Here is a 24,383-nt window from a genome sequence, read left to right as displayed (position 1 = left end):
TTATCATTTCAAAAATGATAGCTTAGGGGCCTCCCTGGTGGTGCAGTGGTTGAGAGTCCGCCTGCCGATGCAGGGGACACGGGTTCCTGCCCCGGTCCGGGAAGATCCCACATGCCGCGGAGTGGCTGGGCCCGTGAGCCATGGCTGCTAAGCCTGCGTGTCCGGAGCCTGTGCTCCGCAACGGGAGAGACCACAACAGTGAGAGGCCCGCGTAGCGCATAAAAAAAAAAAAAAAATGACAGCCTAAATGTCCTCCCGATGGGACCTGTCCCCACATTCACTACAAAAAATTTCTGTTATATAAGCCACTCCCCTCCTTTTTCTATTTTCTGCCCCCTTTTGCTACATGCAGTGACTTTCTTTGCTGAGCTATTTTTTTCCTCCATAGGAAATCTCTCATCTTGCAAGTGAAGCAAAATCTTATGGGGCTTAAAAGGAAACATGTAGAATCAGTCCCGGCTTCATTACAGAAAGGAGACAGGCCTGTTTAGTTCATCAGTACCACACAGGAATTTCCAATATTAGCAATACACCTGGCAGCATATCCAAGGGGTCCACGTCTAAAGAGTGGGGTGAATCTGAAGATTGGGTGAGAGTCACCCTGAGTTAGATCCTGGCCCTTCAATTAAGTTCTCTGTAGTTATTCCTTTATCCAGTGAAAATGAGGGCTTATTAGAACAAAAAGATGACTCTCTTGCCTTCCAGATTCACCAATCCACCCCCAATTTCAAGTGTGTTGTTCCGCGTCATCTGTGCCTGTCCCCATTTGGTACTTCCTGTAGCATCCGCGATGCCAGCAACAACGCACGGTGACCTCCTAGAAAAGAGTGTGTGTGAATGGCCACGTGCCCCCTGGAGAGCAGAGCAGCATTTACTGGCAGAGCTTCTCAAACTCAGATGTTCGTACACGTGACCTGGGGACCTTGTTAAAATGCAGATTGTGATTCGGGAGGCCTGATTCGAGAGCCCGCAGGAGACGCTGCTGCTGCTGGTCTGGGAAGCACCCTGTGAGCATGGCTGCCCTGAGGCACCCCTCCTATTGCCAGGCAGCCAGCCTCAGGACCCAGGAGATGCTGGGGCAGAAGGGGCATCTTCTGGACACCATGGAAGAAAATGTACCATGTTTGTCCGCCCAGTCGGCCCCTTAATACTCTCTATCTGCTCTGCTCAGTACTGCAGCCACTAATCACACGTGGCTCTTTTAAAGCAAATTTAAATTAATTAAACAAGATTTAAAATGTTATTCTTAGTTGCCCGGAGCCACCTTTCAAGTGTTCAACAGCCACTCGCGCCTCACAGCTACCATATCAGACAGCACAGATGTAGGACATCCACATCATCTCCGAAAGTTCCAGCTGACGGTGCCATTCTACAGGAATTCCCCAAATCTCTCGTTCTAGCCAGAGCACCAGGTGCAGGCCTAACCACACTTCGAGTAGCAAAGACCTACAGGACACACAGCATTCCTTTTTGGATCTGCACAATAAAATATCCCAAATGGTCTGATCACAACTCCACGAGCTGTGATTCTGAACCAGGGACACAGGTAGAAACACCAGGTAGCCCGAAACAGGTAACCACATTGCCCAGCTGCGAATGATGGCGGGGTGGGGATGGGTAATTGTAAATACACCCCAGGTGATTCTAATGTGGGACCAACGAGCACTGCTTTAGGACTGAACTCAGTACCGTGAGCAGCACTGACACACAGTGGGGAGGCCTAGGATTTGTCTTCTGGGCTTGCTGTCAAAATAGACACTCTCCGGGAAGGGGGGTGGGTCTCCGAACAGTGAGCAGGAGACTTCTCGGTTTGGTCTACTTGCAGGTTTTTAGCGCCTGCATTTTCAGGTGAAGTCTGAGACACAAGATTGCAGCTTTAACAACTACTATTACTTTAAAATTCTAATTGGGACTAAGAAACAGGCCCCTGAGCTGCGATGTTCTCACACAAGAAGAGGTGTTTTGCAGACACTGAGGGTAAAACTGAAACCTGCCTCGTTTACACTAGTGGAGAAAGTAAAACATTTTTATGGTAACACATTTCTGACACCCATCAGTATCCCTCTGAAACTACTCTCAGTGTATCCATTGCCCCCGGAACGCCCCTCTCACTGGGAAACAGACACTGCCAAGCAGGCCCATGAAAACCACGCAAACGGTTACAATTGAGCTAGTTCATCTCTATGGGGTTTGTGTCTCCAATTGCCCTTGTGTCCAGACCTTGCTGGCTCCTCTGAATTATGCCTTTCACTAGAAGAAGGATGCTATTATGGCCACCATGTCATTATCCGAGAGCTTGAAAGTTGGGTTAGAAACGTTCCCTGTCTTTATTTCATGTATCACAGAACCTGGGTCTCCCGGTACCCCAGCCCTCCCTGTCTGGGGACTTGGTGTGTGTGAGCATCACTGCTCAGCTGGTAATGAGAGCCCTTGAGGAACCCAGCTCTGCCCACCTCCAGGCAAGCGGAAGGGAGAAGTCAGGTCAGGCTGTGACACGTGACAAAGTGCCAAGTGAGAATGATCAGGACCAGTGACGGATGACAAGCGGGGGGAGGAAACAGAGGGACCCAGTCTGCTTTCCAGACCACTGACTCACAACCAGGAACTCTCAGAAGAAACAGTGACACATGACGTCACCTCCCTGCAGGGTGTGCAGGGAAACTTACCACTCACCCCGAAAGGCTGTCTCATCCCAGAATTCACACGTAGAAACTGTGAAACTTTCTGCGTAGCCAGCCCACCCAGGGTAAAATACCACCGGGCCACAATTCCTGCCTGAAACAGATACCAAAATGGAGTTTACAATTTGGAATTGGCTTAGATTCCTTTTGAGAGTCATACGAACAACGCTGTCACCTGGTCATCCAAGGCACGTGAAGGTGTCTTTTATATCTTCAAACTTCTTGTTCTTCCTCCTAAGGAGTGTGCTTGGTTTACATCCAGTCGGAAGGTTAAAGTCTGCCTCGGAGCGTAAAGCGCTGCCTCCATTACCAAGGGGACTTGGAAAAAGAAGTGCCTCACGTTCAATTAACTGTAACGCGACACACGTGAGCCTTCCAGTAGCAAAGCTGCCTGGGGAGCTAGCAGTTTACTTGATGGGTGATGCTACCACTTCTTAGCGCAGGGAGAGATTTCCTTGCCTTCCAGGGACCACCCCTGTTCCGGCAGAGCTAAGTATAAAATGTTTTATTTCTGGAAGGGAAGGCTTTGCCTTTCCTCCTTGTCCTACCCGTCCCCGGTTGGGCACAGCAATATCTAAACCCACTTCCTGCCTCTGAGCAAAGCTTTTAGTGGATATAAAAAATCTGGCTTTTACCATGTCATTCCAGAGCCCAGGGTGTCCACTGAGGGTCCCGTGGATCAGTCAGGAAGTCCAGGTTAAGGTCTGGCCGCAGGCACAGCCATGCCCGTGACGGTCTCACCTGGGAAAGGCAATCATTTCCGGGTGGGAGCTGATCCAGGCCGACTGTGGATGCAGGTTTCTGAGCCCCAGGCAGGATCTCGAGCTGGGGGTGTTCCGCTCCTGTTTTATAGGCAAGACCACGATGCAGACACGTGCGACAGTCTGAAGCACTTGGGCCATGACGGCTGACGCTGGTGCAAGCCTCTTATTTCTTTTTTGAGTCATGACATCTTTGTTGGGCGGATTTGCATCACAACAACATTTTTAGATTAGGAACTTATTTAGACATGGTTGTAATGTGCAAGCAGAAGTTTTTGTGTAGAAAATTTCTCCTCTATTCACCAATACTTTGTTGGAGTTTAGAACAAAATCTTTTTCACCTGGAATGAAATTGGTGGTTGCCTGCTCACATCTCTCTCAATCTAATACACATGGTGGGTACGTTTTCCCCAGAATCTTGGCTCTCCTGCATCTTCATCTTAAACCATTTGCTTTGATCTGCTTTAGTTTTAATTTAAAGGTTGTCTTTGGCTGGGAGCAGATGTACCCTGCCAGATGATAGAGAATGTGGGTTTTGAAGAACTGACCATATTTCTATTCCTACCTTCAGCCATTCATAAATCTTCGTGGAAGTAGAAAGAAAAAAGAATTTTGAAAGAAAGAAATCGTACACGTCTGTATGTGTGTGTTTTCCATAAGCTGTAAATCAAAGATACTGGTAGACGCTGGTGTAGGAAAAATGTGGCTTAATGGGCAAAAGACATTATTTACACCAGTGGTTCTGAAAGTGGGACTGAGACCCAGCAGTGCTAGCATCTGGGAGTTGGTGAGAAATGCACATTCTTGGGCCTGTCCTTAGACCTACTGGACCAAAAAATCAGGGGCGGGGCCCCCACATCTGTATTTTAATATGTCTCCAGGTAATTCTGATGCATGCTTGAATTTGGGAAACACTGATTTAGACAATAAGGTGAGTAAATGCGGGTAAATGCATTTTTTCATATATGAAGTTGAATAATATTTAACTTTTAAGTAACTGGAGGGAACAATTCAACCTGATGTGACAATGAATTTTTAGATATTATAGAACTAGTATTTCACAAACCTGTAACCAGTGGACAAAATAAGTTCTCCTAATGATAAAGCAGCAGGCATCTGGGTTCAAACCCGTTGGTGGTTAGGGTAAAAGTGACCAGAGCATAGGCTTAGTACTGTATCTAGCATTTGAAGAATGAATCATCTTCACCAGTCATGGGACAGGGGGGAAATGTCTGACTTATGTATGAGAAAGAAAGATATGAAACTGAGTGGGTACATTTTTTTTTTCTGAAAAAATTTTAAAAGATTAGTTTTATTCTGAAAGCATGTTGCACATATGTGCATCTCTTTTTAAAAATAACCTGTAGGCGTGGCTCAGAAGTATCCAGAAAACAACTGTAGGCATCCGGAAATTCCTTGTCAAATTTCACTGCCAGTTTTGTATGCAGTTCTCTGGAATTAGCTACTGGATTAATTGTCCCAACAAATGGGAAGATATTATCGCCAAATTCAGCTTTTGATAAACAGGATAAGATGGACGTTATGTAAAGAAGAAATGTGATTCATATATATTTTCGTTTGCTTATGAAATGACTTCAGTTTATGCGTTGAATAGCATATGTGCTGAAACTGTCATCTTACATCTTCCCTCTCCTCCCACCTGTTGCGAAAAGAAAGACCAAAACCAGAATGAGTATTAACTACGATTATTCACCATATTTAAAAACTCTACAACTTGGCAAGAGTGTTTGCTAAACTGAGGTTCAGTAAAAAAGTTAATGGGACTCCTGGGTATATTTTATTAGGGAAATAAATGTCCTGAGTGCAGCAGTAAGCCATCTGAAAGATTTTGGTGGAGTTTTATTACCCTGCCCTGTGTTTTGAAATGAACCACAAAATTCAATGTGAAATCAATCCTGAGGCATAATTTATCTTGTGTGCATTTTTGCTATTTCTCTGCTCGTCCATGGCCTCAGTCCCTGACTTTTCCAGCATCTCTGGAGTGCCCTGAATCTCTAGATGATGAGGCAATGGACACATGGCTTTTTATTTATCAGAGGAAAGTTGGCTGAATCCACCCCATTCCTGCAGCTGGATTGCAATAGACAGCTGGATAACTGGAAAACTTTCAAAGATTCACTGAATTGTTTTCATACAAAGTTTTGGTGTCAGAGAGATGGTGTGTGTGTGTGTGTGTGTGTGTGTGTCTGTGTATTGAGCAGCCACTGCAGAAAATATCAAAATAAATGAGATATTAATTAGTACGAGATTACACAAAATCCAACATGGAGATGTCCCATCTAAATACTTCAAAATAGTTGATCAAGATGGGTCAGAATAACTGGACAATTATCTATCAATGGGATAATCATCCTATTTTGAAAAGATTAAATCTCAGAAAGAGCAACACACCATCTCTAATTTCCTTCTATTTTTCCCTCAAATCTGACTATCTTCATGAACAATTAGGTAAAGTTCTAAGGCTACCCTTAATTATATTTATTGCAGGTTGACTGTTATTCCTATTTTATATACCACAACTGAAAACTGTCTGGACTTTGCATATCATCACCCCTAACCTCCCTTTTAAAAAAAATATTTAGGCTTTTCTTTGAAGCCTGGGTGCTTAAAATGAGTTCAGACTTGCCGTTTGAGCTATATAGAGTCTCAAACCCTAGCTTGTAAATTTAGGACTAAACTGCAAAGGTCAGAGGCAACAGATTTAGGAAAACATAATAAGCAGCCCTCCAGGTCGTTTTGGAGGTAAATATTGTACAAACCATGTACGTATAAAAGTGCACTCTCTCTAGAAAGATGGGGCCACAACTTTCCTTTGGGAAGGGGCAAAGCCATCTGGAAACTTCCCCCATCATGGCCTCTCAGTGTATCCCAGGCCACCTAAGGGCATGTGTGGGGACAGTGACCTTTGGCAGGCCCGGGCCACGTTGGGAACACACTTTCCAGAAAGAGGACATTCTGGCAGTACTCCCTGTGCGGTCAACTAAGCTATTTAGGAGGAAGTGCAAGCTTCGGGGTGCACGCCCCCCGCCCCATTCAGGGCCACAGAGATGTCCCCTCGTGCATGAGATCGCAGCCTGGGAGTTTACCAAAACGAGCAAATCCCAGAAAACGGCTGAAAGGGTTCCTCTGGTGATACCATCAGGTTTGAGACACTGAAAAAATGTTCTTCCCTCAAATCCATCCCAACCTCTCCCCAGTAAATCCCAGCACAGTGAAAATAGCAACATCAGCAGTTCTGCATTGCCGGACGGCTGGCCCAGTTAGAAGCACGCACTCCATCGACAGGTCGAGACCCAAAGTGCATGGCTGAGATGTGGGCAGAAAGACGCCCGAGGCTCGTTTCAGAAAGGAAACCTCCCCAGTTCCTACATCAGCAATCGTGATGCATGAAACATGGAAACAACCTCGCCCCAGAATTTCCTCTCTGAGAAACTTAGCGTGGAACTATGGTTTCTCAAGATTTCACAGCAAATGAGTTAAAAAAAAAAAATACAAAAAAACCCTCAGGCTTTGGATCAAATGTCTTTGCTAAAGACTGACTAAAACTAATTAAGACCAGTATGACAGAATATTTAACGTAAAAGCATCTTACGCTTTGTAAGCACCAATCTGCATAATGATAATACCCGCTCCATGTCTAGAGTGCATTTATAAAAAGCACAAATATGGGAGTAAAACATCTTTAGATGTAAACACTCAAAACAAAGCTAAGTTTCTAGTATTTTTCCACCACCTGGGAAGAGATTTTTTAAAATAATTAAATAAAAGGTGGTGCTGTGAATTACCAGCTATGTTTCTTCTGATTCCTATAAATCAGTTAAATTGAGTTTCAGGTGGAAACTTGGCTTGTTTACTAATCTTGGTCTACTTTTAGATCCTGGTAATGATTTGTTTGTTGGTTTGGTTTTTGGCCACACCTCACAGCATGTGGGATCTTAGTTCCCCGACCAGGGATCGAACACGTGCCCCCGGCAGTAGAAGCATGGAGTCCTAACCACTGGACCACCAGGGAAGTCCCCCATAATGATTTCTTGGGAGTCATCCAGAATATGGCTTATTACGATTACGTGTTACTGTCTTTCTTAAGGTATCCACTTTGGGGAAGTCTTAACTTTCACAGTTGAAAACTAGTAAAATCAGACAGGATGGTGACTTGAGCCCTGCTGGACATCACTGTCAGCTCTGGAACGCTCTTCCTCTCACGTCCAGTTGAAAGAATTCCTAACATAACATCGCATGTATTCTACAGGACAACAGGCCCAGAGTCCCTTCAAGATTCAGAGGGGACCCATGATTTGTCACCTCGTACCTGCAATCTGCCAGACACGGACCAGCTTTCCATGACCGTCAACCCAGAAACAGTAAACACGTGCCGACACCATCTTTTTACCTTCCCTGCATCCTCCTCACTCCAGGGGAGAAAGCAAAGGGCACAGCTCAAGGAAAGATACAGAACAGAGAAGTTTATTTTACACTATCCGTCCAAGAAAACAATCGCCGTAAACCAGTGCAAAATGTGTAACAGAATCCATGTGTGTCTTGGCTCTGAGAGCCCGAAGTGGTGATTTCCTCTCCCGCTCCTCCGGCCGGCAGGTGCCCCTCGGCGAACGCCGGCCTCAGTCTGCACCATCGGCAAACATTCAACCCATCTGTAGCAGGTTATTTTTACAATTCATACCAGAATGCGTACAAGGGACGGGGAAAACCATACCGAATGAATAAGTGATCAGTGCTTAAAGTAAATACATGGGGCGGCACGGGCAAGAATCCACAGTTTCAATAAATACAAGTATAACAAGCATGGGTGGGTCTCAACTCGGTGGAATTATCTGCGTAATAATCCAGCATCAGACAAAACCTAGCAGGGCTGCTGAGCAGTGATTGGCAACAACGTCCACAATAACTTATGCCCTTGAGCGAGTCTGCACTGAACACATTCTGCGGTTTCCAAGGTGTCCGTTCTCTTTTCTCCTTCCTGTGCCTCCCGCCCGCCCCACCCCCGCCGCCCCTCCCGGAAGGGAGCGGTGGAGCTGGGACTGCTGGGCGGCGGCGTCCCGAAGTTAGAACGCTGGCCCTAGAGCCAACGGTCAGGGTCCAGTGTACTCAGTACCGAGGGGCCACGTCTGTGCAAAGTGCGCGTCTCTCCATTTCCCAAGAAACCAGTGTCTGTACCTCCTGCGCGTAAAGCGGTGTTGGCCTCTGGGTCACTCCCTGTCACCCCAAACACCAAGCAAAGAGAACACATCTCAGGGACTCACAGGCGGGGAAGCTCCTGCCGTTGGCTGCCTAGCGCTCTCAGATGGAGAGGTTAACCGGGGCCCCGAGTCAAAGGCCTCTGGCAGGCAGGCAACAACTATTGCTTGAGAGGCTAGAAGGAACCTGGGGAGAGAGTGATGGTCAAAATGGACAGGTAGGCAGCTATCTCCTTCCCGTAAAACCCTGTGCCCCAGGGAAGGCCTGCAGGGCTTGGCGGAGACCCCCGGGTGTGACGTGTCACGCCTTTGTCCCAGGGCCTCGCCAGCCACTCCTCAGATCAGCACTAAATCCATACAAGCTCCAAAGCGCCTGGGACTCGACCCCAGAGGACGCAGCTGGGACACCCGTGGGTCATCGACGGACCCAGAGCCCAGTGAAAGAAGATGCAAGAAAAACTCTCAATCTCTGGAAGCAAAGGAAGAAACAGGGGGATCCCCCAAAGCCAAACAGCCCCCCAGACCCAGTAACCTAGGAATCAGCGCCAAATATAAGGAAATCCCAAACACTCCCTACCATCAATGGACCCTCTCCTCTCTCTCCTTCCACAGTCTAGGGTCATAAATTAGGCTAGTCTTCCATCCAATAACTTAAAAAAGGACGAGGGATGTACTAAGTTTTGCCTGGCTTGGGCCAGTTAGCAGCCAGTTTTTCTAGAATCTCAGTCACTGTTCAAAAATTGAGCTTGAAAATTCACGCGGGTGTCGAAGTCTTCACGCGGAGGAGGCGGGAAGGCGGAGCCGGGGTGGGGGGCGGGGAGGGGGCCGGGGGCGGGGCAGGGGGACCCGAGGGCGGGAGCGGAGGCCGGTGGGCAGCGCAGAGACCACGCCGCGGGGCCAGACTCGGGCGCCGGGCTCGTATTGCACAGAAGGAGGGGCCGCGGCTGGCGGCGGCCGCGGGTCAGTGGTCCCCGCACATGGGCAGGTTCACGAAGGTGAACACGTTGAACTCAGTCATGATGGAGAAGCACAGGAACACGCCGTATAGGAAAAGGCACCCGCACCCGAGCTTCCTGTCCAGCTGCCACTTGTTCAGGTGGACGCCAAACACCTGCAAGGCACAGAGCGGGGTCAGAGGGCGCGGGGCGGGGCCCGCCCAGTCCTTCTCCCTGGACTCCGCCCCCCCGCCCCCTCCCCCCCGTCCCCTACTCCCTGAAGCCGCGCGCCAGGTTTCCCTCCTGCCTCCCCGGTGGCTCCCTCTTTGTTCCTTTTGCGACCCTGTCCCCTCATCCTGACCTCTCACTGTCCGAGGGCGCCGGGACTCACACCTAGGCCTCACTTTCCTGTCTACAGTCACTCCGTTGCGGGTCTCCTCCAACTCCTCGGCTCTAAACCCCTCCAATGTTCTGGCGTGTCCAGAACACACGCCAGATTGCTCCTGAACTGGGACTCGTTTTTCCAACGGCTGTCCAGACCTGGCCCCTTGGATGTCAGATAGGCGCTGCAGACTTAAGATGTCTGAACTCTTCCTCACCAAACCTACTTCTCAACCCTTCAACAGCCCAGCTTGGACAGCTGGTCAGTGGTGAACCCCGTCTCCCAGCACTGTAGGGCTTCAGCGAAGCACAGAGATGCCCCGAAGCTAGGAGCGAGCACTCCGACGTCACACACAACTTCCCTACAGGCCTGGGTAATGGGGCTGATATCAGCGACTACCTCACGGGGTGGGGTGGGGGGTTGGTGAGCTCCAGATGGGAGAACACGTGCGTTAAGCACAGTGTGTGGCCATTACAAGTATAACCCTAAGTCATACCCACCTGAAGAAAATCCTAAACGGCGAAAGAATGGATTTATATGGGTTTTCACTTTTGTGTAAGGCAGTATTTACTCTGGTAAAACCTTGACATTAGACTTGCATCCTGATGCTGTGAATTACTTCTCCTGCCCTTCTGAATTCCCGTTGTCTAGTATATGTATGTTCACATACCAGGTGTGATTCAATGAGTACTTCCTTGAAAAATTCAGGAGAAAACACACTGCGTCTCTTATTGTGGAAATTCAGTAACGTGTGTATGTTAGCAGGCACTTCAAGTGGATCAGTCCGTGTGGTGGTGTGAACTTGTTCCCACCAAACGTGTCAGTTGAGTTGGAATATTAAATCGTACAAATGGATGTGATGGCCAAGGTAGTGCAGTGGCATAAAAGTTCACTGTCAACCAAGTCTGTTCTCGGTCTTTGAGTACTGGTCAAATCCATGGATTTGTGAAGATGTTTAGTAACCTGGAATAGTCAGTTAATTGGGATATAACCTTCCGTCGACTAATCTTGCAGAAAAAGTGGGATCTCCCTTTGGCTTTTGATAAAAATTTGTGTTTGACATGAGATGGACCCAGCTTCTGAGAGGAGGCTGGCTCCTTTCAGAGAGGGAGAAGGCTTTCTCATGGGTTGCCAGGATCCACTTCTGGAAGAAACAGCCATGAGATGGGGCATCTGGTGGCTGACTGTCTCCATCTACCAGAAGGCCACGTCCATCTGGTGTCCAAACAAACTGTAGCCACAGAACCCACGGGGGTGGCGGGGGGGGGGCGGGGAACATGGGAACTGGAGAGTGGAGAGAGCTGCAGACCCACCGTGACAAAGACGGAGGCCAGGAGCAAGCCCACGGAGTAGATCAGTCCCCTGCTGTTTAGCCGAATCTGTAAGAAAGGATGACATGGAGTCAGGCTCCTGAAAGCATGTCTGCGGAGTGCAGGACAGTGAGTACCAGTGAGTCCAGGGATGGAGAGCAAACGGCAGCTCCGCAGTAGAGACGGGCGATTTCCTGGACACCCAAGGTGCACCCTTGTCTGGTCCATCCTCAGCCTGATCCCTCTCGGCCTCCAGCAGGTGTCCACTGACTGCCCCTCGGCCACTTGAATTCTCCATCCTGCGTGGCCTAATTCTTATTTCCTGGGGACGTGACCTCCAGCTTGCTCGACACACAACTTTTAGGGTAAATTTAATAACATGGGTCACGGGAGCAACATTTTGAAAAATATTACTAAACTTTTTATCTCTGTTGCATTCAATGTCTGTGACTTTCACCCAAACTTGATGAGAAGTGGTGAGTGAGGGCTGCTATCTTGACCAAGCAAAGAAGAGGAAAGAGTTAACATTCCATTTCTGATACTTTGTTTTGTTTGTTTTTCACAGTAATACAGTGGGGTTAACTGGCAAACTTTGAAGAAAAAAAACAATTTCTGGAATTCTTAGGGAACAGCGTTGTCCAGTACAACTTCCCGCAATGATGGAAACGTCCTACGTCTGTGCTGTCCAGTATGGTAACCGTTAGGGACATGGGGTTCTTGAGCACTTGAAAAGTGGCTCGAACAAAAGAGGAACAAACATTTTAATCTTACCTTTAATTAATTCAAATTTACATTAGAAGAACCACATATGAGTAGTGGCTGCAGTACTGGACAGAGCAGATAGAGAGTATTAAGGGGCCAACCGGGCCGACAAAGATGGTAAAGTTTCTTCCATGGTGTCGAGAAGATGCCCCTTGTGCTTTGTCCTGGGTCCTGAGGCCGGCTGCCTGGAAATAGGAGGGGTGCCTCGGGGCAGCCATGATCACAGAGCACCCCCCTGACCAGAAGCAGCAGCATCACCTGAAGGCTTGTGAGAAATGCAGAATCTCAGGCCCCACCCAGACCTCCCAAATCAGCAAACTCTGGGGACAGGGCTCATCAACCTGTATTTTAATAGACGCCCCAGACAGTTCGGATGCACGAGACAGTTTAAGAGAAAGTCCTAAGGGTCAATCCACTTCTGACCTCCAAGCATCCTGAGGATGGGACTTTGACATTCATTTTTCCCCGGTTCTCTTGGAAACTCTTATGTGCAGCCAGGCTGGGGGACTACTCCCGACCCCCAGCAATGTACACTGTCCTGCTGGGAGTCAAATGCTCACCTGTGCTCACAGAAAGGAAAATGAGGCAGGTTGATTGATTTCATTACAGAACTAAGTGGTGATTATTAGTAGGAGTGGTTTGGACAAGGTTCAAGGTGCCTCTTGCCACCCTTGCCCCAGTTCACCCCCAGGTGTGGGTATGGTAACCTGTGGGTGTCTCTGTAGATGGGTGTGTTAGTTCATCTTTTGGCGACAGGACACTGCATGCCCTAAATAGCCAACCCTTTCTGTGGGGACCCAGAAGCCTCACACATGTCACTAAGCAATGTTCTGTCGGAGGGAATGGGCAGGACTCTCCCCTGCCTACACAATCCCTGTGAGCCAACCATCTGCTGAACCCCAGCTGGGAAATTATTCCCATACCATATGCCTCCCAAAGACTAATGGACACAATCATATCTCCATGCCACTAAAGCAACGGGTTGACCCGGTGAATCCATCGCAGACAAATGGGAGATCAGCCCCATCTCAGTCCAGCTGGTGGCGTAACTTCCTGCAGACCCTCAGCCAGGCTGTGGATAGAGTTCCCCCTCTCATCGGCTGTGTTAGTATAGAGAGGCCAGCACCCAGGCGTACAGCACAAATGACTTGTACTGAAAGAGAGTCTCTTCTGAGCTCTTAATTCTCAACACTGTGTGGATTCTTCCAAGAAGGGGGCCATTGCATTCCCAGCCCAGCTCGCCCTATGAGCCCCAGGCTCCAATTCTTGTCAGCAACGAGGATGGAGTAAAGTGATTTCCTGCCCTTAAGAAACTAAGAGCCAGTGAGAGCAAAAGGCAAAGCAGGACAGTTCTCTTTGGCCAAGGCTTTTCAAAAGGAATCACGTTCAACCAAAGCTTTGGAACTTCACCCTGTCTACATTCACGTAAAGTCTCAAAGGACAGTGCTGCTGAAATTGTAAGTCGTCTCTAAAGACTAAAGACAACCAACTTTTGTGGGGTTTCTGAGTATTTTTCACTTTTTCACCTTTTTCTCTGCAGCTTTCTTGGCTAATGGACTGCCACACGCACCCAGGGGTGTATTTTTGTTTTTTCATTGTTAATCAGAGACCTGGGCTCTCGACGCCTGCATCGGTTCCTTGCTACCTTACTGAACCCCCTTCCCCATGGACGTGACAGTCAGGAATTAGGGTTCCCTGCGCCAGCATGAACACCTCCAGCCACTGGAGACTATCGGTGGTTGGAGTCAGGGGTTGGCAAATGCAGGTGATGGGCCAGTTGTGGCCCATCGCCTGCATTTATAAATAAAACTTTATTCTAACTCAGGTTATTCATTGACACATTGTCTGTGGCTGCTTTCATGCTACAACGGCAGAACCGAGCAGTTCTGACAGAGACGGTATGGCCCACAGCACTTAATGTATTTCCTCTCTGGCCCTTTCTGGAAAAAGTGTGCCGACCCCTGGTTTAGGGCATGGGCTCCAGACCCAGCTTCCTGCTCAGTCACCCACTCGCTATATAATCATGGACAAGTGACTTAACTTCCCCAGACCTCAGTTTTCTGATGTGTAAAATGGGGACGATACAGTTCCCACCTTAGGGAGTGGTTATGAGTACTAACTGGATTAATCCATGTTCAGCTTGAATAGGAGCCGGTGTATAAAGTCCTCAATAAATCTGGGCCATTATTCTCCATCCACTCGTGATCTGCCTGGGCCCACTTCCCTGGCCCCCCAGATGCTACTTTGATACGGTCGTCACCTGGCAGCTCCCTGGTCAATGCCTCAGTAGGTGACCAACCCCATGAGAGCAGGGACGACGGCATTTCATCCTCCGCCTGGCACGGGGCTGGGCACAGACCACGTGCTTGCTACATAATCAGTGAACGATCAGGAATGCCCTTGAAGTGGCGTTTTGCGTGTGGTTTACAAAAAGGCCAGTGCTTCTGTGGGGCAGGGTGGACTGGCCAGAGAGACCCTGGATAATGTTCCAGAAGCAATGCAATCCCTGCCCTCAATTCCCTGTCTCCCTTCCCCACTTTTTTTATGTGTGTATAGCTATTTATTTTTTCACCCAACACTTTATTATGAATGCTTTTAAGCGTTCAGAAAAGTTGAAAGAATCAGAGCATCTTATTTTTTTAATGAACTTCACAGTAAGCTAGGACATGTCACCCCCATCACTTCAGCCTGCATCTCACTACACAGGGTTCACTAGTAGTTCACAGCTCTTACTTTTAGGTGCTGTTTCCATATGGTGAAATTCACAAATCATAACTGCACCATTCAATGTGTTTTGAGAAATGCATACACCCATGTCCCCCAAAGTCCAGCCGTGACGTAGAGCACTTCCATCACCCCAGAAAGCTCTCCTTTGCCCTCCCAGCCAGTCTCACCCAGGGGTAGCCACTGCTCTAAGCTTCTCCATCATACGTTGGTTTAGCCTGTCATATAAATGGCATCTCACAGTGTGCACTCTTTTCTGCCAGGATCCTTTTACTCAGCATACGATTTTTTAATGTATCCCTTCATGTTTTTCATTGCATCGATAGCTCACTTCATTTTTTAATTGAGGTATCATGGACATCTAACATTATATTAGTTTCAGGTGTACAAGATCATGACTTGATATTTGTATATACTGGGAAATGGTCCCCACAATCAGTCCCCATACATAATTACAAACATTTTTCTTTCCTGTGATGAGGACTTTTAAGATCTACTCTCTCAGCAACTTTCAAATATGCTCAGCTCTTTTTTAACAGCGTACGTATATGACGGATCGTTTAATTATTCTCCTCTTGGTGGGCTGCTTCTAGTTTGGGGCTATTGGTGTGTATTGATTTTATAACACAAGCAAAATGAAAAGAGGCCGACAGTGGAGACAGGAAAATGAAGAGAACAAAGACAGCTCGGGACTCCTCCGGGACCTCAAAGGCACCAGCTCACATGCTGGCAGCCCTGGTAGCCCTTACCCAACTGGAGCAATTCACCGCCTCCCCCCACGCCCATCCTCTTTGGGAACATGCAGTTGAGTCAGATGGGGCCCTCACCTCCTTCCCATTTCTTCTCTGCCCATCCCTCCCTAGGTCCTTTGCCTCTTCCAAGTTCACTGGGCCCCTGCTGGCTTTATCCCCCAGCTGATGCTGATCTCCTCCTAACTTTCCCCGGGGGGGCCGGCTTCTTCCCTCCCCAGCCAGTCCCAGTGCTCTAAGGGCAGATGCCTGGGTCTTGAGTTTTCTGTCATTCCACACAGCACCTAACTGCCCCCCTAACTCCACACACTGTATGTTTAAGTGAGCATCTGCTGGTGATGCTGCGAGAGAGAGAGAGAGAGAGAGAGAGAGAGAGAGAGAGAGAGAGAGTGTATGTGTGTGTGTGTGTGTGTGTGTGTGTGTGTTATGTGTAAGGCAGTGAGGCTGGATGGCAAGGGGCACGACTGGAGAGCTGGGTGGGGAAACTGACCACGGTGAAGGTTGGCTTTAAGCCTGATCTTTTTAAGCAAGAAAGTCAGAGGGCACCAAAATTACCTTTTCCCCCTCAGTGGAGGCAAACTTGCATATGGTAAAATGCAGAGATCTCAAGTGGACTGTTGGATGAGTTTTGACCAATGCGTGTACCCAGGTAACCCACACCCCAACGAGAATATAAAACATTTTCGTTACCCCAGTAAGGTTCCCTGAGGGCAGCAAATCTTAACCCTCCCGAACAACTAGTTTCTTGGGGGCTTGCTAAGCCAGACAATCTTAGGGTTAACTAAGATGCTAACCTCTGGAAAAGACTTGGAGCTCCAGCTGCACAGTGTGGACCTAAACTGGCATCTCCCTGCTCCTGCCTCAGAGATGCGAAGCCCAGGAAGTGCAAAGGCAGGGAGTCCCCATGGCAATGCCCTTCTGAGAGCAGGCAACACACTCGGATTGCTCAGCTCTGACATTTAACGTTGTTTTATTTCTTGCCTTCAAAACTACGAATTTTCATTCCCCAATTCCCTCTTGGCAGTTGTTGGAGAGGAAACAGGAGGCTGGCTTGTTCCCAAGTCAACAGGAATTTAGGCTCCGTGGATGTGTGGTTTTTAGTAGGGATGCACGCAGAGACCATGACACCCCTAGTTTCCCATGTGCACGTGGCTCATAAAACAGCTCCCTGAATCCTACACCATTTGTTTGAGGACCTAAAAAAGACTCAAAGACTCCGACTCTCCCCACATTACAGTTTAAAATCTCTGTATGTTTTGAGGTCAGCTCCACCCAACCAGCAAATTCTTTTCAGAAAAACAAGAAGCCCCTGGATTTTCTCTAATTTGGTTTATAACTTGGAACACATGTGGTGTGTCCTTTGCATTCTCTGACTTGGGTAGTTTGAACACTTGCTTGGGCTTTGGTTCCAAATGGATGTGTCCAGCCGTGACTTTATGTTGTATAACATCACAGGGCGGGAACCTCTCTCCTTGAACAATTAAATGACATCAGAAAGTGAACAAGCCGACAGAAAAGCAGCACATTAAAGGCAGCTGGTGCCCAAGTCCCTTCCGTTCCAGAGCACACACACAAACACAGGATTGCACTGAATTCTAGTAGCTACTCCTCGAGGTGGCTTGTTCTCCCTGTAAAGGTGAGAGAGCTGAGGCTCAGGGCAGTGACGCTCTTAACCGAGGTAAGATTCTGCTCACCAGCGCGCGGGTGTGGGTTTCCCCGACACATCCAAGCAATTCTGCGACACCAGCTGAGTGTCCTGCACTTTAACCTGCCACTTCCTACCTGGAAGCCGCAGCAGCTCCCACAGGTTAGGCCTCAGCTCTGCAAGGCTGTACCCGCCTCCCCCCACTTGAGATGCAGGCTGTAAGTCCAGGTTGTCACCTGTGCTTTTGACGACTGGGTTACAGATTAGAGGTCCCCATGGGGGTTCCAAGAAGGAACCTTCTTCTTGGGTTCTACTAGTTTGCTAGAGGGCTCACAGAACTTGGAGAAAACATTTACCTTACTAGATCACCGGTTTATTATAAAAGGATATAACTCAGATGGAAGAGAGGCACAGGGCAAGGTGTGGGGAAAGGGCTGGGGGCTCCCAGGTCCTCTCGGGGTGGGGGGCACTCTCCCTGAATCTCCATGCGTTCACCAACACAGAAGCTCTCTGAACCCTGTCCTTTTTGGGCATTTACGGAGGCCTCATTATAGAGGCACAACTGATTAAATCAACGGCCACTGGTGACTGATTGAACCTCCAGCCCCTCTCTTTGCCCCAGACTTCAGGGGGTTGCGACTAAAAGTTCCAACCCTCAAATCACAGGGTTGGTTCTCCTGCCAAGCAGTCCTCATCCTTAGGTGCTGACCTAAAGTCACCTCATTAACAGAAAAAAAGATACCTTTGTAGCTCTCCTCAGGAAATTCTGAGGGTTTTAGGAGCCCCGTGCTAGAAACGAAGAGTAAATGTATGTTTCTTATCATAAATCCCAGTATCACACACGGCCACGAAGCTGGAAAGGGGTCAAGCCTGCACTCAGAGTCGGCCTTAAGCCTGTAAATTCCAGACTCTTCCCTGCACCTTGCAGGGCACAGGGGAAAAGCCAGAGTTCTCTTCACCTGCTAAGAACTCTCCAAGGTGGCACCTGGGCCTTTGGCGCCCATCCTTTCTGGAAGAGTCCTGAATACACAGCAAGAACCACAGATGCCCGTGCAGCAGAGGCCTGGGGCCGCCCCATCCTCTTGCCCGTGCTGCCCCCATCCTCTTGCCACTTCGGTGGAGCCAGCTGACTCCCCAGAGCCGGTACTGGCGCCTGTACCTGAGGGCTCCTCCCAGAACTGCGGAAGCGCCACCCGCCCCACCAATGTCCCTCCAGCTGCTGCCGCCTGCCTTCCCGTCACACCTCCCCGCTCCCTTCTGGGCTTTCCTCCTCCCTCCCCCCCACCCCCGAATAAATGCCTCACCCCATCCTTGTCTCAGGATGCAGTGGTCTCTGGGGGATCTGAACTTTGATAGACGGTGGGACTGAATCTGCTTCAGGCCTTGGTGACCCAGGTCAGCCCTTTCCCGGGGGGCCGGTCAAGACCCTGTCTTCCCCCAGGTATCATCTCATTTTCCTGAACCAGCACCTGAAATCTAAAGGGCAAGATTCACCTTCAGGGGACTGGGCGGTGTCATGGTAGCCCCCAGGGTCTTGTTAGAACAGCCTCAAGAAGAACCATTCATTGCCACGTCGCCCAGCGCTCCCCCAGTTACCCCTCCAGGCCTGTGTTTAGACGGGCCCTGGCAGCGCTTTTTGGAGTTTGCTGGTGTCCATGGTGTCAACACTCCTGCCAAGGTCAAGTGCAAGGTGCCAACCAAGGGTGGGGTGGGGAAGACCTCTGTAAGTCTCTTCTTCCCCTGGGGGTTGGGGCAGCGTTTTCAGTAAAAGGAAACACTGGTCCGGCAACTGGAGCAGCATGCAGGTACCAAGAGCCTGATTCAGGGATGCTCGCTAAGAAGGCGAGAAGGAAGATGCAGAAGCATCGGGTACCGACTGGCGGGTTATGGGCGCGCCGGCTGAGTCAGACACGGTGCTGCTCTCAGAGGCGGAGGGGAGATGGCCGCCCACGTGACTGCAGAGGCAGCTTCCTGGAGGAGGTGATGGCTGGCAGACAGCCGGCCTTGGAAGAAGGACCTTGGGAAAAGCCTTCCTCCACCTGGCCACGCCCTCCTTCTGGAAACATTCTCGGGCCCCACTTCCTCCCGGTTCTCCCCCTTTCTGGCTGAACCACTCCTCAGCCTCCTTCGCTGGATGGTTTTTTCCTGCCTGACATCAGGATATGGTTCCGGGCTCTCTTCTCTATTTACACTTATTTCTTGTAAGAGCTTTATGCTTGAAGACCCACAATAATGCTCTCGCCTGCCAAATGGAGACCTTGCCTCTGAACTTCAGACGCCTTTATCCCACTGCCTACCTGACATCTCCACCAGGACGACCCTCAGACACATGAAACCTAATCTGTCCTAAATGGAACCCTGGGCACTGCCTCTTAGATATGCTCCCCTCCACCCCTACCCAGGCTTGTCTTCCGCAGGTCACATATTTTCTCTTTCCTACAAATGCTTCATAACTGGTCTTGGGCCTCTGTCTTGTGTGGCTCCAACCCTTTCCCCACGCAGTAGCTGGAATCTTCTTCCTAATAGGACAATCACACCACCCCCTTCCTGGTCTCCATGGCCACGGCTCTCAGCGTCCTTGCCCACGTGGCCTCTCTGGGCTCTAGTTGCTTCCTGCCACTCATCCCTCTGCCTCCCCGCCTCCCACCCCCACCCTCTGCCCCCAGGCAGAGGAGCTGTCCTCGGGTCCTTCCGTGCACAGAACCTTCTAGTGTCTTGGTCTTTTACTAGCTGTTCCTTCTGTTTAGAAAAAGCCTCTCACTTTTATCTCCTTGGTTTCTGATAATCTCAGATTCTCAGAATAAGTGTCACTTCCTCACATGCATTCCAGGTGCCCTGATCCCTGCCACACACAGCCACATGCTGCCATGACTCCCGCATGACCAGCTCTCAGGAGAGCATGCGTCACACTTGGGTTCGGAATTGCCTGTGTGGTCATCTCCTCCCAGAGGCCGGGGCTCCAGGAGCACAGGACGGTGTCTGTCCAGCTCACTGAGGTGTCCCCAGCGATGGCGACCAGCTTGGCACACAGAAAGCAGTCAATTCATGTCTGACCAGAAGAAGGATGAGAACATTTCTGATCACTTCTTTTTACCTCTGTGGATTCTGGAATCAGGGGGGCTCTTGCTTGGAAACAGAAAAAGACAGACATCCTCTGCTGCCTCCGTTCATTGCTTCTTAGATTTATTTTACATTTCTAAGCCCCAGCTCAGAAATCAGATTTGCCCTGGCTGCCCCGGAGCCTGCCTGGTGACTTTCTTCGTGCGGTTGGAGCAGCCGGAACAGACCTTTGTCACCAAAATGGGACAAGAAGTACTCATTTTCCAAACTGACTTTTAGAAATAGTTTTTATTGGGGGCACTTAGGTAGCTAGCTGGCTTCTGAGCAATACACAAGTACTAAGAAATGCCCCAAATCTATAAAACTGCCTTGGTTCCTTGCTGTCAGATGCCTGAACTTCATCCTTGCACAAAACAGCTGTCTCAGTGGTAATTATCCAAAAATTATGACCTGGAAATCCATCTAGGCAAGATGGGAAAATTGCTTCAGAATTGTAGCAGGTTACCTGCTAGGGTGAGGAGGCCATTAAACCCACACAGGCTGCTGGGTGCCGATGTCAGAGCTACAGAAAGATGTCAGAAAGCTACGTGGTTACTGAACTGCTAATAGATGGAGGCCCCTGAGTGTCCTTTCGGAAATGACACCCTCTCCCGGGAAAAGCTGGAGGCGGACCTGAGGGAAGACCAAATCGCCCATGGCCAATAAGCCTCTAAACGCGCTTTTCCATGAACCTGGAGCTATCTTTCCAAGCAACTCCTGCATCTCGGCATGAAGTTACACGTTGGGACCCTACAGTGTGCCTGGGCACGGGGGCTGGCCCCCAAGGGCCTGATGCAAGCGGCGGAGGGACCCAGGGCCTGGACAAATGGACCATCTTCATGGAAGGATCCAGAGCAGTTCCTCAGATAGAAACCGCTCTAGACTCATCACTTACTGCAGCCTCAGGCAGTGGCGATTTGAGCTGCACCAACGCCTGTGAAATCTGGGCGTCAGGAGTCCTCTTCCCTCCCGGCTCCTTCTCCCTTTACATGAAGTTGAAGTGCTCACCGAAGCCTTAATAAGCAGACCCTGTCCTCTCTCCCAGCAAAGACTCAAACCCAGGGGCCCCAGCGACGACCCTCACGCTCCTGGGCGCCAGCCGGGAACGGCGGCCTCTGTGCCACGATTTGCTTTGGCCATGGTTCTCCCTGGCCCAGTGTGAAGAGAAGAAACCTCACTGTCCTCTCTCTGCCTCTTTCCGGCTGTGGGATTTAAGCTCTGAGGCCCTGGGTGCCTGACCTGCAGAAGCAGGCCTAGCACAGCACTAGGCTTACAGTGAATCCCTGACCCTGGCCTGCCTCGCCCCGCGCCCTGGCCTTCCTTCTGTTTTCAGACACAGCTGCCCGGGGTACCCTCTTGTTACAAGGCGCCCCCTGCCCCTCAAATCCCCCACTCTTTTTGGCCACTCACTGCTCAGCACAGAGCCCACCGCCCTGGGCAGCAGGTTCAGAGTGACGGGCGCCCCTCACTATCACACGCCCACCTATCTCCACGGGCTTCTCCTCTGAAGTCAGTAGTCCCGTGTTTGTCCCTCATGGAGTCTGTCTCCCTCCACCCGACACACGGTCTAAGGGGGAGGGGCTGGCCTGCCTTGTTCACTCTGTATTCCCAGTTCCTCACCAAGTTCCCGGCACACAGTACATGCACGATACGCACTGATGCTTGTCTTACTTAGCTGTTGTCAGAATTAGATGAGCCCATGTGTGCATGGCCTCCCTGGAGTTGCTGGCGCATAGTAGGGACTCGATGGATGTTAAGCTATTCTCATTGCTGCTCTGTTTGTCCCCTGCACTTTTCTCAGGTCAGCCTGTTCCTCCCTTCTGCTCTGCTCACGTGTCTTCCTCCCCAAGTGAGGTGGTGCTGATGGGAAAGTCAGGAGCCATCCACCCATCCCTCCAACAACTATTTCTTGAGCACATTCTAAGTGCCAGGCACTGTGCCAGGCAGAGAGGAAACAATAAATGAGTAAGACGGGCACAGTCCCTGCCCTCAGGGAGATCACTCCTCTGCGGGAGGCTCAGACAAAGGGGCAAAGTCAGCCTTGATGGTACCTGCTGGTGAAAAACACAGCAGCGACATCTGACTCAGGTATGGGAGGTCACAGTGGACATCCAAGCTGGTACCCGAAGGATGAACTGGAGAGAGAGACAAGGGGAGTCCTTGCTGGCGGCCCTTCCCTGCTCTGTGAGGTGGTCTGTTTCCAGGGGACAATTTTCTTCGATCCCTAACTTACAGGAAAACCAAAAGACATAGCTTGGTTGGGCCAAATTGGGCCACTGTTTTGGTCTACCATTACTAGACAAAGAGGTAGCCTGCACAAGTAAAGTTTCCCAGAAAATTAAAGTCTACCTACATGCCAGCACCTCGACTGCTTCTGATGAAATTATTTCATTCTTACTTTTGTCTGGATGACTGCGAATGACCACCATGAATATACATTATTTAACTGGACTGAAATACGGCAACACTCTCAGGAGCTACTGATGTACGAGGATTGCTCGCCTCTGCAATTGAGGAAGTAAAATGTATTCTCTATTTAAACAAGTAAAATGTCCTGCCGTGTGGATGGCAAACGCGAAGTGGACAAGGTTTTACACTCAGGCTCCAGCCACAGGGAACCGATCCGGGTAAATAACTGCCAGACAAAATAGGGAAGAGAGGGGGCCAACAGGGACGCGGGGAAGAGCTTATGTGATGCTCAGCATGGGCTGTACTTGGGGGCAGTGCCTGGAGGGATGAGAGGAGTCAGGCGTGTGGGCAGGACTCGGGGGGTCTGCTCATAGAGATTTTCTCCCTCTCTGAATGCCCTCTCAATCAAAGAGATGAAACTATCTCAGAAAAATAAGTAAAAAGTAGCATTTTAAAGAATGCCACTTGGATCTGAGGGTGGTTTGATTACTCTGCCCCTCCCCTGATTCAGCTCACCTGGCTGCCTCTACCTGCCTCTTGCCCATTTACATTTTAGCTCTGCTTCAGGATGAAAACTTTTCCTGACAGTGAAGATTATCACTATTTATTAAACATGGATTCTAGAATACAATGCTTTAACTGCAATATAATCATGGGCTTCCTGACAGTTACTAAGTTTTGAATAGTACTGAAAAATAAATTAACTAGGTTTTTTTCCCCAGAGAATTTTAAAAGTTCAAAATGTAATCTCCTTTTCCACAAATGATGCTGAAACCACTATATAGCCACATGCAAAAGAGTGAAGTCGGATCCCTACCTCACACCATATGCAAAATGAAATCTCCTTTGGTTTCCCTGGGGCTCATGAACTGTTTATAGATTATTGAATTTCTACTTTCAAAAGAGAGGCCTACATTGGACGCTGGTATCCCTGGAATAGAATGAAGATCTCTCTGGCACTGGTTACAGAAAGAGAAGCATTTGGATAAATGCTTCTTTCTCTGGGCTTTTCAACCAAATGTTTTCCCCCAAGAGCACTCTCTTGTCTGCCACGGCTGCTTATAAACCAGAAGTGGCCTGCTTCTTCTCCTGCATTTCCCCCTCAACTTCAAAAATAAAGGCAATCTTCAACCACAGAATTTGATGTGCTCCTTGTACAATTCCAGAAGAATGACCAGACTGACTGATGACCCAGTTATGTCATCCACAGATGGAAAACATGAATTTGGGCCAGACATCTAATAGGCCCTGAATTTTTGTGTTCATGATATCACCCTGTCACTAGAGTTTGGAACCTGAAAAGGGTGTGTTTTCATGGCTGCGGGTGTTACTGATATGAGAATTATGTTTAATTTTCTGTTCTCTAAAGAGTGTTCGGAGAATGTCAGGAGAGGAAAAGAGGGCATGATTTATGGCAGACGAAGTGTCTTGTGGAGTTGGGAGTTCATGTTCAATCAGGAAGATTTCACAGCTGGTAAGAGGGGTTGGTTTACCTCCAGGATGAGCTCTGAGTTTTGTTTTTCAATGGTTTTCATTTAACCTTCCGTGACTGTACCCTGTAATCCCAGTAAAGAAAAAATAAACATCATGGATCTTGGGGACATTGGAAGGATTTGCGTCCCCTGCTCCTGCCTGTTCATCCCTCCTTGGAGAGACTCAAGGTGGTAAAAATCTATTATTCAGGGACTGATTTTCCAAGTTATTTAGAGCATA

The 24,383-nt window shown here is 49.1% G+C and overlaps 1 protein-coding gene across 4 annotated transcripts in view; it reads right to left on the bottom strand.

Moving 5' to 3' along the window:
* Window positions 1-2,673: 2,673 nt before the first annotated feature.
* SLC24A3 (solute carrier family 24 member 3) overlaps window positions 2,674-24,383 on the bottom strand; it is a 464,741-nt gene continuing 443,031 nt past the window's right edge. Inside the window, exons 16-17 of one of the 4 annotated variants that reach the window (XR_003435148.1) lie at window positions 2,857-5,102; window positions 2,674-2,775 (exon numbers count right to left, since the gene is read on the bottom strand). Coding sequence is in view for 2 of the 4 variants with exons in the window: in XM_027118082.1 (XP_026973883.1) it covers window positions 9,617-9,766; window positions 11,286-11,351 (216 nt within the window). In the remaining 2 variants the exon portion in view is untranslated. The other 3 variants (XM_027118082.1, XR_003435147.1, XM_027118084.1) reach the window with 3 other exon arrangements.

This window comes from Aethalodelphis obliquidens, unplaced genomic scaffold, assembly GCF_003676395.1.
Source record: "Aethalodelphis obliquidens isolate GAN/ISIS:26980383/991018 unplaced genomic scaffold, ASM367639v1 scaffold18, whole genome shotgun sequence".
Lineage (NCBI taxonomy): Eukaryota > Metazoa > Chordata > Mammalia > Artiodactyla > Delphinidae > Aethalodelphis > Aethalodelphis obliquidens.
The sequence above is the reverse complement of the archived record's forward strand: the minus strand, read 5'-3'. Positions and strand labels throughout refer to the sequence as shown.